Below are 13,627 nucleotides of genomic sequence, written 5' to 3'. Positions count from 1 at the left end.
AAAGAACACCAAATGCTGCCTATGCTTCCACCGTGAAGACATGTGAGAACTGTAAAGGTAGCAAACCTAGCAGTGCCCCCACCCATATGATCCCAAGCTTTTAAAAAAAAATGTTTTATTGACATTTGTAATCCTACACAGCAATATATTGAAGACATGAAATAATAATGCAATATAAGTGGAAGAAGATGGAGCTAGGTACTATCCAACCAGGCAGCAAACATGTCAGACGGCAATGTTACATCAAATGAATAATCGGGGGAACAAACAAAATATTCAGCTTTATAATCAATAATACCTCAGTCGTGCCCTTCCACTTCTCTGATGAGGGCAGCAGCTTAGTAGCATCCCCTGTTTCACATATCAAAGATGTATCTTATACACCATTTTACACATTCCTCAGGGCCTACTAATTACTAGTGTACACCGTAATAAATACTGGGTACTCCATGGATCTTACGTGCCATAGACATCTCTAGTTAATGACAAGTATAACGAGCATTGGCATAGCCAATGCGTCTCGACTTTGGAACTTTATAAGTGTTTAGCATATTGTGCTGCATAATTAAATACTTATAACATCCCAAAGGCGAGAGCTATTGGCTATTCCAATGCTTGTTCTATTTGTGCGCACTTGTGCTTGGAAAATCTGAGGGACTAGATCTTCTCTCAGGAAGGTTCTACAGGATGGCCTCTTCTGATTGGCTAGTTCTAAGTTTGGTCTTTTACTAAAGGGCAGGGATATGTTACAAAACATTTTAAGGTCTAAGACCTTATGTTCTATGTCTAATGGGACATTTATTTTAATAATACCGGGGACTCCCATCTCGATGACTGGGAATGATTCAAGCATGTGAATCTGTTCGATTCCAATACTGGAGAACTATAATTACAGGTAAATAACTTGTTTCACTCTGGGACAGGGTGATGCCCGCTCCCCACAGGAAGGGGTCATCTATAGGGTGTAGTGAATCCAGGGGTAGGTAGCCAATTGGCTACTAACCCTCACTCCCCTTATCGCCCCTAAATTGAGTATTTAGGTGGCCCCCTGACAACTGGAAATCAGATTAGACTGTTGAAAATCGAGTCCGCACGAATAAGGACCAACGAGCCGAGAACTGAAGACCTGCACCAAAGATTGATGCAAAACCCTGTCAGTCTGCTTGCACTTAGACTATCGCTGGGACCGACTTCACCAAAGAGCTGGACACCCTCCCCAAACCCTTGGAGGACTGCCCAGCACCTCCACAATAGTAAAAGAGCTCCCTTGGAGTAGAGGAGATGCTCCTCTGTGTCTGCAGGCACAGCAAAGGATCTGGCTGTCCACTGTGCTGCTAGGTGCCCGGCTCACTGAAGGAGCATTGTCACAGGAGAAAGGTCTTCGTACTCCAGAAGGTCAAATCTGTCTCCTTGCCATGTTTGGCCAGGACCCTGAGGTGCTGGAAAGCAACAATATCCTGAGTGCAGGAGCATGTGCAGCAACCTAGGCTTGTTGGTGTTCCAGACCTTACTCCGCCAGCACCAAGCACGACCTACCGTTGAGGGACATCAGGATCAATCAGGCCAGCCCCAAGAAGGACTCTACTGTCCTGTTTCGCTCTGCACCCAGTAACCAAGATCCAGAGTGAGCCTCTGACCAACTGCGACCCAACTCCTCTAAGCACCTGTACTCCCGTTCTCCACAGCCAGAGTCTGAGGGAGGCGACGGTGCTAACATGGCCCTGAGACCCTCAGGTGCTGAGCCCATCTTTGTGTTTAGCCGGACTGTTCCGCCAGTCGCCACCTGTAGCCTCTTTCTGCAGGGAATGAGAACCGCAAGAGTCTTCAGCAGCGCTACTCTACTGGACAAAGTACCACTGCACAGGAGCTCTTCCAGCCCGTGTTCGAGTGGACCAACAGAGTCCCTGGGTGTCCAAGACTGGAGAGCCCCTGTGGGTTCAACCCCACTGGCTCTCCCAGTCCCCGCTTGCAGCCTCTTTTCAACAAGACTATTTCCCACTCAACGCCAAAACTCACCTCTGCACCTGGACGCCCCATTGGCGACCTGCTGGTGCTCCCTAGAACCTTGCCCCATACGTACCTAAAATCCAGAAGAACTGTAAGTCTTTCACAATTGAGTGTATGCAGTATGTTTCTATATAGTAATTACATTACCGCTTTAAAGTTTGAAATACAGTGGATTTTCTATTTCTTGAAAAATCACTCTCTAAAAGAGAGTACTTACTTCATTTCGATGATCGTGCTGTTTAAATTCATATATAAAATCTTTTCTTTCTTTTTTTTTTTTTTGTAAGTTGGCGTCCGATTTCTTCATTGAATGTGTCTCTCAGGGATGCTGTGTGCAATAAATAACGCTATCCTCTGATCAACCGAAACTGTATAGTATGACAATAGAGAGCATTTGTGAATATTATTTTAACCTCCGTAAACCAGTAAGGGTCGCCTGGACTCTCTGCAGCGTACCTCATTTTGGTGCCCTATATAGAGAGCCAGCTTCCTACATACCTGTGTTTTCTAAGTGGCGGTTGAGATACCACATCTTGTAAACAAATGTTAAAGAATAATTGATGGACAGAATGCAGAACAATGTCCTACATTAACCCCAGTACAGAGATCTAGGCCTAAATCCACCGTTTGTTTGCTCCCCATGCCATTCCAGTTTGAATCCAGGATTAAAACAGGATGCTTGTTTCTGGTCCAGTGATGACCTTGTTTGGCACTTTGGGCTAGACTGTTCCCATGAGCACAGGGTCAAGACTGATTTGCATATAGCTGGGTCTGAATTGGGGTGGCGAAGTGAGCTAAAGAACGATGATGTATTCAACCCAAATCTGTGACTGGGAGTGAGTGTCTGAAATTTTTCAGTGCTGCATTCATCATCTCCTTGTGTTTGCTTTGTTCGCCCTTAGTTGGCAGGGTATGCCCAGACGTGGTTCCCTTGCTCACTTTGCCACTGGATTCAAGCTAGCTTGGCCGATGTAGGGGCTTACCCTGAAAACAGTCCCTGGGTGAGAGTCTGAAAAGTTTGTGCTTCGTCCATCATCTCCTTGGGTTTACATCTTGTAAAAAGGCAGGGTTCCCCACATCAGAGAGACCTAGGAGTCTAAATTACTTCACCATTGTTTTTATGACTGAGATAGGGAACAAGCATAGTCTCCTGGCCAGCCAGTTTGTGCTGGGGCACCTGCCGTCCACCCCACACTATCTTTAGGGTGTGCAGAAGTCAATAATGTGTGTGCTTCAATGTTCTACTTTGGTTGATATTAATCATCAAAAGAAGTGTGGCAATAATTCAGCCTTAACATTCGGATACCAGGAAATAAACGTGTGTGGTAAAATCTTTGGTCGGAATGTGCTAGGTACAGAACATGTTACTCTGTTTTCTCTTACGGCAACTTTTATTAGTATGTAAGGAAATCTGTTGTAATGCTCTGTTGATCTGTGTTTAGCTTCCAGAAAGTTCAAGTTAATACTCATGAGTTGTTTTGTTTCAGGCTCAAGGGAGGATCTTTGGTAAATTAAAAGAAGAAAATTTCTTTGGGCCTAAAGAAGAAGTTAAGCTTGAAACGCACATTAAGGTGCCATCATATGCTGCTGGAAGAGTTATTGGCAAAGGAGGCAAAACAGTAAGTGCATGAAGAAAATATGAATAGCAGTACATCGTTTTGCACTTATGTCCACCCTCTTCTGAACTGCACGGTTTCATTTTCCTGCTTTAAGGCGCAGCTGGAATCTCTCGCACCACATCTTTGCTTTCTCAAGTCTCCTTCTTATTGAAACCATTGGTGCATTTAATTAGCAGCACAGTTTTATTCCGATTTGTAGTTTGTGGAAGTGGAATTTGTGGACTGCACCCTTTCGAAGTGGTGACTTTCAAATTAACACTCTCAGCTTGTGTGAACGTTTATTTTCTTCAATTTATAATTTTAGAAATGTATGTCTATTATAGCACAGTGTACGTAGCAACTCTACAAAACATAGCGTGGATGTGTTTACACATCAACAGGCTAATGTTGGACAGGCAATGCTAAAAACACTTTCAAACAACTGCAACACCCACTGGTTGGCCACCGCTTTTGGAGGGTACTGCTATACAGTCTGTGCAAAGCATGTGTATCTACAGCACACATGCCTCAAACGGATTGTTACCTACCCTGTAAGCATCTGTTCTTGGCAGGTAGAGCTGTATATTTACATGTGCCCTCCCTGGACACCTATGGTGTTGCAGTTCTTATTATTCACATTGTATACGCGTGAACATCTATATACTACACTTACTTACTCCATTCTCACCCTTGTGCGGGAAAATAATCTAACAATGGAGTCGATGCCCATGCGCACTATCAATGTGTCACTTCGCCTCGTGACTGGAAAAGACTTCTTCAAAGAAAAACAACTTGCAAACATCCAGACCAAACCCTAGATGGCAGGAGTGTGCAAAGCATGTAAATCTACAGCTCTACATGCCAAGAGCAGATTCTTACAGGGTAAGTAACATAATCCTTATCATTTGAAGTGGCAGAAATCATCTTGGCTGCAATATAATCTGTTTACATAGGCCACTGTCTAACTTTGTTGCCTTCCGTGAGTCAGATGATTTGAATCCTTTTCAAGCATGACTCTCAGATATTTTGTATTTTTTGGGGACTCTGCAGTGTCAGAACTATGCTTGAGATCATAGAACCTTAGTAGGCAGAGACTGAGTCATCCTACCACCTGAGTACCCATGAGCCCGGGACCGATTAGCTATAATCTCACGTGCCCTCCTACTCGTTCACCGAGGCACAAGTGATTAGACACCCCAGAACACAACACTCCAAAAACCTCTCAGGAATTGCGGTTGCAGGACATACCCTTTCGCTCTTACACTCGTACTAGTCCGCAATAAGTTCTGACACAGACACGAGGAAAATTTAAAATGTTTATTTTAACTATTGTGCTCTAGTATGCAGCATAAGTAAGAAAATGCCTAACACAAATGCTGTCAGCATAGTAAGTAGTCCATAAATCATAAAAGGAGCTGTCATTGTATAAGACAGGATAGCCTAACCTCCCTCCACTTCTACAGAAGCAAAATGATTATATATCAGAAGATCTTTGAGTGTTGGCAGCAGACCATATACTTTAGCATACACAGATGAAAGCTTTACATCTCAGGTGCTGTCACGATCTCGTCCCTTGAAAGATCCTTTTCAAAGTGTGTTGTTACCTATTCTTGCATGCCTATGACAAAAACTTTACCAAACAGCTGCATATTTGTTTTATATAGGTGCTAGGGCCTGACCAGAACAGAATAACAAGGAATATTGGTGTTTGATCTTGTCTACAGTGTTAAGACTAAATCCCAGGAGAGGACAGAAAGCAAAAACGCAAAAACCGTTGGGTCTGTGTGAAAGTATAGTGTATGTATAGTAACTTGCGCAAAGCAGAGGTCAGTCACATGCTAACAGAAGGAAAACAGAGGGCCCACACAGGCTATATGACACTTGCATCTGGTGCAGACCAACACGATTGGAGTCACCTAGTGGTGCTGGAGAGCTATTGCTGGTACCTTTTGGGGTGAGGGGAATTCCAGACCCAATTCAATGTCTGGAGGATGTTCACAAGGTGAGCAATCTGTGGGTAGATGGTGTGTATTCAACAGAAATCACAAGTTACTTTCCTTCGGTAACTATATATCTGTAAGAAACAGTAGTTAGTGTTAGATTCCTTACCTTAGAATATCCCCAGGCGTCAGACTGGATCCGGAAAGTTTTGCATAGCAGTACCCCTGGGTGTCGTCTGCGGCTCCGCGGCCAGAGTCGTGATCGCCTCGATGACGTCGTCTGAGTACTTAGATGCCGCCCTCGCGTGCGGACGTCAGTTCTTGTACATATCTTTCCGCGCCAGGAACGCAGAGCCATGCCAGATACCGACACTGGTGCCATGAAACTAGGTCCCTGAAAGGGAATGTCCTTAACCCCAGATAACGGTTTGCAGAACGGGGAGGATGGGTGGGGGGCGGTAAGGAATCTAACACTAACTACTGTTTCTTACAGATATATCGTTACCGAAGGTAAGTAACTTGTGCATCTGAAAGAAACAGGTTAGTGTTAGATTCCTTACCTTAGAATAGATACCCCAGCAATACCAACCCCGGAGGGTGGCCTGCAAACCAAGATCACACCAGAAAGTCCTGGAGAACGGAATGGCCGAAAAAGCCATCTCTCTGGACTTGGCTGTCCAGGCAATAGTGTCTAGCAATCGTGTGCAGCGACGCCCACGTAGCTGCCTGGCAGATGTCCTGCAAGGGGACTCCCCGACCCAGGGCAGTAGTAGCTGCCATGGCCGTAGTGGAATGGGCCCTCAGCCCAACAGGATCCTCCTTCTTCGCCAAGGAGTAACAGACCTTGATGCACAACACAACCTACAGAGAGATTGTCCGCTTGTGCACCACCCGTCCCTTCTTCGTGCCCATGTAACCAACAAAGAGCTGGTCGTCCACCCGGAACTGGCGTGTGCGGTCTAGATAAAAGGAGAGCGCACGTTTTGGGTCCAGACGGTGGAGCCTCTCTTCCTCCTTCGAGGGATGCGGAAGCGGAAAGAAAGTGGGCAAGGTGATGGACTGCCTGATGTGAAAGGCTGTAACCACTTTAGGCAGGAAAGGACGAGTTTTCAAGACAACATTGTCCGGATGGACAGAAAGGAAAGGAGGCTTAGAAGATAGAGCCTGGAGCTCACACACTCTCCTGGCAGAGGTGTTGGCAACCAGGAATGCAATCTTGAGAGTCAAAAGACGAACAGGGCAATTGTGAAGTGGCTCGAAAGGAGCGCACATCAAATAGGTAAGAACCAGGTTCAAGTCCCACTGACGCATCACGAAAGTAACAGGAGGAAACATGTGCGTGATGCCTTTCAAGAATCTATTTACAACAGGGGACCTGAAAAGAGAAGGCTGATCAGGAAGCCTCAAGAAGGCAGAAATGGCAGAGAGGTAGCCTTAGTGCCCAGAGCAGAGCCCTGCTGGGCAAGAGACAGAAGGAAGAGAAGAATCTCTGAAAGGGGGCAGAGAGTAGATCCGCAGCCTTTGCTGTGCACCATGCCACAAATTTGTTACACCTGCAGGCGTATACCGATTTTGCGGAGGGACGCCTGGCTGCCAGAATCACATCACAGACTTCAGGAGGCAGGTCAAATGGCCTCAACTGCCGCCGCTCAATCTCCACGCATGGAGGCTGGACAGGTTCGGGTGGAGGACCGTCTCCTGCTGCTGGGACAGAAGGTCCTCCTGAAGAGGCAGGCGTATCGGAGGATCTACTGACATGCTGAGTAGCTCGGGATACCAGTATCTTCGTGCCCAGTCCGGAGCCACGAGGATGACTTGGGCCCGGTCGCACCTGATCTTCTTCAGCACTCTGGGCAGAAGTGGTATAGGCAGAAAGGCGTTCAACAGACCGCAGCTCCACTCGCGACGAAAAGCGTCTGAGCGAGCGCCGCCTTGGAAATTCCAACGCGTAGAACTGGTGACATTGCGCGTTTGCTTTGGTGGCGAATAGATCTAACCAAGGCTCTCCCCACTGCTGAAAGAGGCCTTGCGCCACGTCTGAGTTCAGACGCCATTCGTGATCCATAATGCACCGGCGGCTGAGTTCGTCCGCCCTGGCGTTCAGGGAACCTGCCAGGTGTTGAACCACCAGGGTGACGCCCTGGTGTTCCAGCCATTGACAGAGGCGCAGAACCTTCTGACAAAGGGTCCACGACCCCACCACGCCCTGTTTGTTGCAGTCCCACATGACGGTGGTGTTGTCCGTGAACACCTGCACCACACTTCCCCGGACAGAGGGAAGGAATGCCTTCAGTGCAAGCCGTATCGCCTGCAGCTCCAGAAGGTTGATTTGGAGCCGGGACTCCGCCGGAGACCAGAGGCCTCTGATCTCCCTCTCTCCCATGTGGGACGCATCCGTTACCACTACGTGCTCCGGTTGGGGTAGGGAGGGAGATCTGCCACTGACCCAATCACCACTGCAACGGTCTTGCAGTGCCCTCCGAGATCCGGACGTGGTCGGACAGGTTGCCCTGATGCTGTGCCCACTGAAACTTCAGGTCCCACTGCAGAGCCCGCATCCGCCACCTGGCGTGATGCACCAGGAGGATGCAGGAGGCCATCTGCCCCAGGAGCCGCAGCGTCAACCTGACCGAAACTCTGGATAAAGGCTGAAAGATCGGAATCAGAGCCTGAATATCCCGAACCCGCTGTTCGGGAGGATACACCCGAAACTGGGCTGAGACCAGAACTGCTCCGATGAAAAGGAGCTTCTGAGAGGGGCACAGGTGTGACTTTGGCACGTTGATGGAGAACCCCAGCGAGTGCAGGAGGTCGGCCGTAGTCTGGAGGTGGGAGACGACTGTCTGGGGCGAGCCCGCCTTCAACAACCAATCGTCGAGATGGGAGAAGACAAACTCATCTGCGCAGATGAGCTGCGACCACCGCCATCACTTTCGTGAACACCTGTGGGGCACTGGTAACGCCGAAGGGGAGCACGGTAAAATGAGTGCTTGTGCCCTACCGTGAACCGCAGGTAACGCCGGTGGGCCAGCAGGACAGGGATGTGGAAATAGGCGTCCTGCAAGTCCAATGCTACCATCCATTCTTCTGGGTCCAGGGTAGCTAGGACCTGAGCCAAAGTCAGCAACTTCTCCTTCCAGAGGAAGCCGTTGATGCTCCGTAGGTCCAAGATAGTGCATAGGCCTCCTTTGCCCTTCTTGGGTACCTGAAAGTAGTGGGAATAGCAGCCACGTCCTACTTCTGGCCCAGGAACGCGCTCGACGGCCCCCTTGGCCAAGAGGGCCGTAACTTCCTCCTGCAGAAGTTGCAAGTGATCCCCCGACATGCGGTGGTATTGCGGTGGCATGGCTGGAGGGGTCGCCTCGAAGGGTAGGGAGTAGCCCCTTCGGATAATTTGCAGCACCCACCTGTCCGATGTGGTGGAGCACCAGTGGAGGAGGTGATGGTGAACCGTGCCCCCCACTGGTGTCGAATGGGCCTGAAAACTCTGACTAGGAGGATTTTGAGGCAGATGCTGTGGGGGGCGGGTGTGGAATAACCTTGCCGGTGTCCCCCTGGCACCGCCATGGCGGTTACCACATCCGCGACCACGTTGAGGTTGGTTCTGTGGCCTTTGGCTAGCTGGACGTGTGGGGGCGCCCCTTCCTTGGCCAACGAAAGGAGCAAAAGGCGGAAGTTTGCTGGTGTTGACCGAGGCCCAAGGACTTGGCCATAGCCATGGAGTCCTTGAAACGCTCCAGCGCACTGTCCGCCTTGTCGCCAAAGAGGCAACGGCCATCAAAGGGCATGTCCATAAGGGTGGCTTGGACATCCCCCAAAAAGTTGGCGGACCTCAGCCAGGCGTGGCGGCGAACCGCCACCGTCGAAATCGCCCTACCCAGTGAGTCCGTGGTATCAAGTCCACACTGTATTAAATAGCGTGCTGCATCCTGTCCCTCTGCTAGGGCTTGGGTAAACTTTGCCTGGACCTCCACCGGGCACTGCGGCAGCACTTGCGCAACCGTATCCCACAGAGAGTGGGTGTAACGGCCCAAAAGGCAGGCAGTGTTCACAGACCGCAACCCCAAACTCAGTGAGGAGAACAGTTTTTTCCCAAACTGATTGTACCTTTTGGATTCCCGATCCGGAGGAGCGGTCGTGAATGCGGTCTAATAGGTAGAGGCCTGGATCACCAGACTCTCGGGGTGGGGGTGAACGGACAGGAAGTTGGGGTCACCCGGAGCCGGGAGGTGGAGTCTGGCCACGTTCCGATCGACAGGGAGGCCTGTGGAGGGCTTGGACCAGGTGCCCCAGAGAACGTCGGTGAGGGCTTCGTTGAACTGCAGTAGAGGCTCCAAGGAGCTTGCCTGCGGTTTGAGCACCTCAGTGAGTAGGTTAGTCCTCACGGCCGCGACAGGGAGCTCAACAGCCAAGGCCTTGGCTGCATTAGTCAACACCAAGCTGTAAGCAGCCCCCTCCTCCGTAGCCACGGTAGGAGGGGAGACCAGTCCTGTGTCGGGCAAAGTGTCCAGACTACTGGCCTCCCCCAGCTTGTCTGCCCAGTCCTGGCACTGTAGTGCCAGAGATTCCTCAGACCCCTCTCAGTCCCTAGTCATCCATCTCCTGATAGTCAGGAATAAATGAAGGAGCCGGGTTGTCGGTGAAGGGTTCACCGCTCGGCATCGAAGACAGCGCTGGGCGGTGCTGGTCCGACGCCGGATCCTGACCGGGGCTGGGACCTGGGACGTCATCGTCCGGGGACGGCGTCGGGGGCGACATCCTTGGTGACAGCGTCAGCGGAAGGGGTCGTAAGGTCGACTGGCGACGTCACGGATCCAGGCCTGGATCCTGAGGAGCCCTGCAGCGTTGGGACCGGAGTCTTCGATGGCGCCGGGGCCGAAGCACCCGACTGAGCCAGAGCTGCCGGCCTGCTTGGGCTCCCGGACTAACCCGCGGGGCCCGAATGCGCCTCGGCGGGTTCCGACGGAGGGAAGCGTGACCTCGTGGCCGTGAGGAAGGCGCTAATCTCCTCTGGCGTTGCGTGCAACCCAGGGACCGGCGGGTGTGGAGCCGGATGCGGCGCTTGCGGCTCCAGCGGAGCCGCTTGGGCGGTGTCGCCTGAGCCCCCGGCTGCGTTTCGCGAGCATCGGGTAGTTTGAGTCGGAAGACCGATGCCGCTTCTTCGACTTCTTTTTAGAGTGCCTCGACTTACCTGAGGACTTGGAGCCCGACGAGTGGTGTTCCCGAGACAGTAAAGGCACCGATGGTGGGGGTCGGTCACCGACATCAAGCGGTGACAATCGTCGTAGGGTTTGAGCCCAGGCATCCCTACCAGCACCACGAGTCGAGGAATCAACTCAAGAAGGATCCAAAAGGGATCAAAAAGTTAGTCAAAAGTTGACTAGGAGTACTGGTCTTCCCGGATCTGCGCTTGCTGGCTCGGAAAAAAGAACTGACGTTAGCGCGCGAGGGCTGTGTCTAAGTACTCCGACGTCATCCCGCCGATCACGACGACGGACGCAGAGCCGCAGACGACGCCTACCGACGCGCAGGGGTACTGATACGCAAAACTTTAACTTGAGTTAAGATGGGCTCGCCCGGGTAGGAAACCTGGGGAGGAGAGGTTAAGAGGAGTCAGGGGATTCCAAGCGACTCCTAAGAGTTGCAAAAGAATGAGTGAGACAAAAGGAGAAACGAGTAGGAGAGAGGTCAATTTAAATGGCAGCATCTATGTGAGGGAAGACAAACGAGGTGCACAAACCCTTAATCACAGTGCAACTCAACAGTTTTTGATGGCGTACTGCTCTCACGTTAACCACCAATCTCAATGAGTAGATTAGATTTGCAAAACGTTCTCTAGAAGTATTACATCCGTTCCTTCATTCAGTAGCAAGTTGGTGAATAATTATCTTTAACAATTACTAAGTTAATGTGTTTTAAATTTTTATTTGAATCTTTGGGTCCCAGAGGTATTGCATTGACATAAGGCCTGTCCTTGCAACAAAAGCTAGATTTCACTTGTCTATAAGAACAGGTTTTCCATCTTACAATTGAGATGGGTAAAAAACAGGGTGTGCCTCATAAAACTCCAATGATTTTACTTTCCTAATTTGCATTAAAAATGTAACAGTCTGTGACAGATGTATTTAAATGGGTTCCTTTCCTCCCAAGAGCGTGCGCAGAAGAATTCTGAACTTGCGTTTTATCTGGTGTTAAAAACCGCTCAAGTGCAGAGCATATGGAGAAAAAAAACTACCTTTTAAAAGAAGTCTGACAGTTATGTTATGTTAGGTGGGATTTGTAGAGCGCTCTGACACCGTGGGTTTCCTGGTTTTACATGAACAAAGAGTAAACCTTATAAAAGCAGACATCCGATATTACTCCGTCCTGGCTACTATTAATTAGCAATAAAAGATCAGCCATTGTGAGAGGAACACCACATTTGTCGCATACCTGAAAGCTGAAGGCAGGCAATAAAAGCCCTTAATGACCGGATCGCTTTATGAGAATCCAATGTGTTCTCAGTCACCATCTTCAGTAAGGAGACGGCAAATTTCCTGACATTTTAAGAAGCTTCCATCTCCGCTGAAGGTGCTGTTTTTTTTTATTCTCACAGCCATTGTGAGAAACTGTCCCCATGGTTACTGAGTTAACACAAGACAAAATTCATGGAAAATTCTTAAATATTATAGCGTCAACTAGTTCTTTTTTTTAAAGCGTACTGTTGCTTAAATATAATAACTAAAGACACTATTAAAACGTAAAAAAATATGCAACCTATTTTCATACGATAGGAAAAATTATCATTTGCGAACAATAAACAGCATATTAGTCCCATGAGCCATTGAAGAATTATGTGCACGATATAGTGGGTACAACAAACAATGAAAAACCCGCGACAACCTTGCAATTACAGATTTTTTTTTGCTGTTTTAAAATTAGTTATTATAAAATTCCTTTATTTTAATCAACGTCAAATTTAAAAAAAATTGACTTGGGGGGGGGGGGGGGGGGTGCATCCACAAATAGTAATAAATATCGATTTGCTCTTAAAATATTTTTTTGTTGTTGCAAGGAATGTAGTGCACATAAGTAAAACCCTTGAACAGCACAGTTTGAGTTAACAGTATAGTTTGTGGACTGTTTGTGGTCAGCACTACTTTTATTTGGTAGGGAAAGTAAATTTCTTTTAGCATGGCTTACCTGAAGAAGTTTGAGGTCTGCTTTTTAGTGTCTGACTGAGCTCCTAATCCAGAGCAGTTTTCAAAGGTCTGCAATTGCTCAGTTCCTCTCTTTGGTTGAACCCCTGGTAAAGTTTGAAATGTGCGCATAAAATATATATTTTCTAAACCTGAGCGCTACATTTGCACAACCGTAACCCTCCTGCTCTCAGACATTGGCGGCAATTAAATTAAAAATATATCTTTCCTTACCCCACCTCATCTGTTCTACCTCTCCCTCTTTTTACCCCTCTTCCCTTGTTCCAGCATTTCCATGTACCTAAATTCTCATTCTCAATTTTCATCCCTACCTTGTTCTACCCCATCTCCATAAACACACCTCTCTGTAGCCCCCTTCCTCTCAATCTCTTACTGCCTCTCTCTGCCTCCTGTTTCCCTCATACCGCTATTCCCTCCTAGGTTTCTAACTGACCTTTATATCTCCTTTCCATCTACTTCATCTCTCTCAAACTCATCATTTTACATCACCTTAGCTCCTTCTCAATTTCTCTATACCCTTATTTTTCTCAGCTCTCCTTGCCCTCTTACCACACACTGCCTCATCTCTCTACTTCATTTGTCTCACTGCCTAAGCACTCTCTAGCCCCTCCGCTACCTATCCTCTCAATTAACCTCTGCATTGGTTCACTAGTTCACTCTTCCATCTCGAGTTTCACGTTTTTGTTTATGATCAGCTAATGAAAGCCATTGCAAATGGATAAAGCATATAAAACAAACACAGGTAAGTGTGGCACCAAATACTGTCGTAAAATATAATTTGGTGACAAGTTAAAAATTGATCTTATAAGTTTGTCACATGTAAAAATGCCTGCTTTACAGTAAACGTTTTGGACAGTGTCTTTGCACTAGTTATAAAATCATT

General features: G+C 48.4%; 1 protein-coding gene across 1 annotated transcript in view; it reads left to right on the top strand.

Annotated features, from left to right (window-relative positions):
• Positions 1-13,627, top strand: part of IGF2BP3 (insulin like growth factor 2 mRNA binding protein 3) — a 1,020,294-nt gene that overhangs the window by 898,681 nt on the left and 107,986 nt on the right. Inside the window, exon 13 of the mRNA XM_078663554.1 lies at positions 3,495-3,626. Within this exon, the coding sequence (XP_078519680.1) occupies positions 3,495-3,626 (132 nt within the window). The remainder of the gene's footprint in view (positions 1-3,494; positions 3,627-13,627) is intronic.

The sequence above is a fragment of the Lissotriton helveticus genome, chromosome 10, assembly GCF_964261635.1.
Source record: "Lissotriton helveticus chromosome 10, aLisHel1.1, whole genome shotgun sequence".
Taxonomy (NCBI): Eukaryota; Metazoa; Chordata; class Amphibia; order Caudata; family Salamandridae; genus Lissotriton; species Lissotriton helveticus.
Note: the sequence above shows the minus strand (reverse complement) of the source record. Positions and strands in the feature narration are given on the sequence as shown.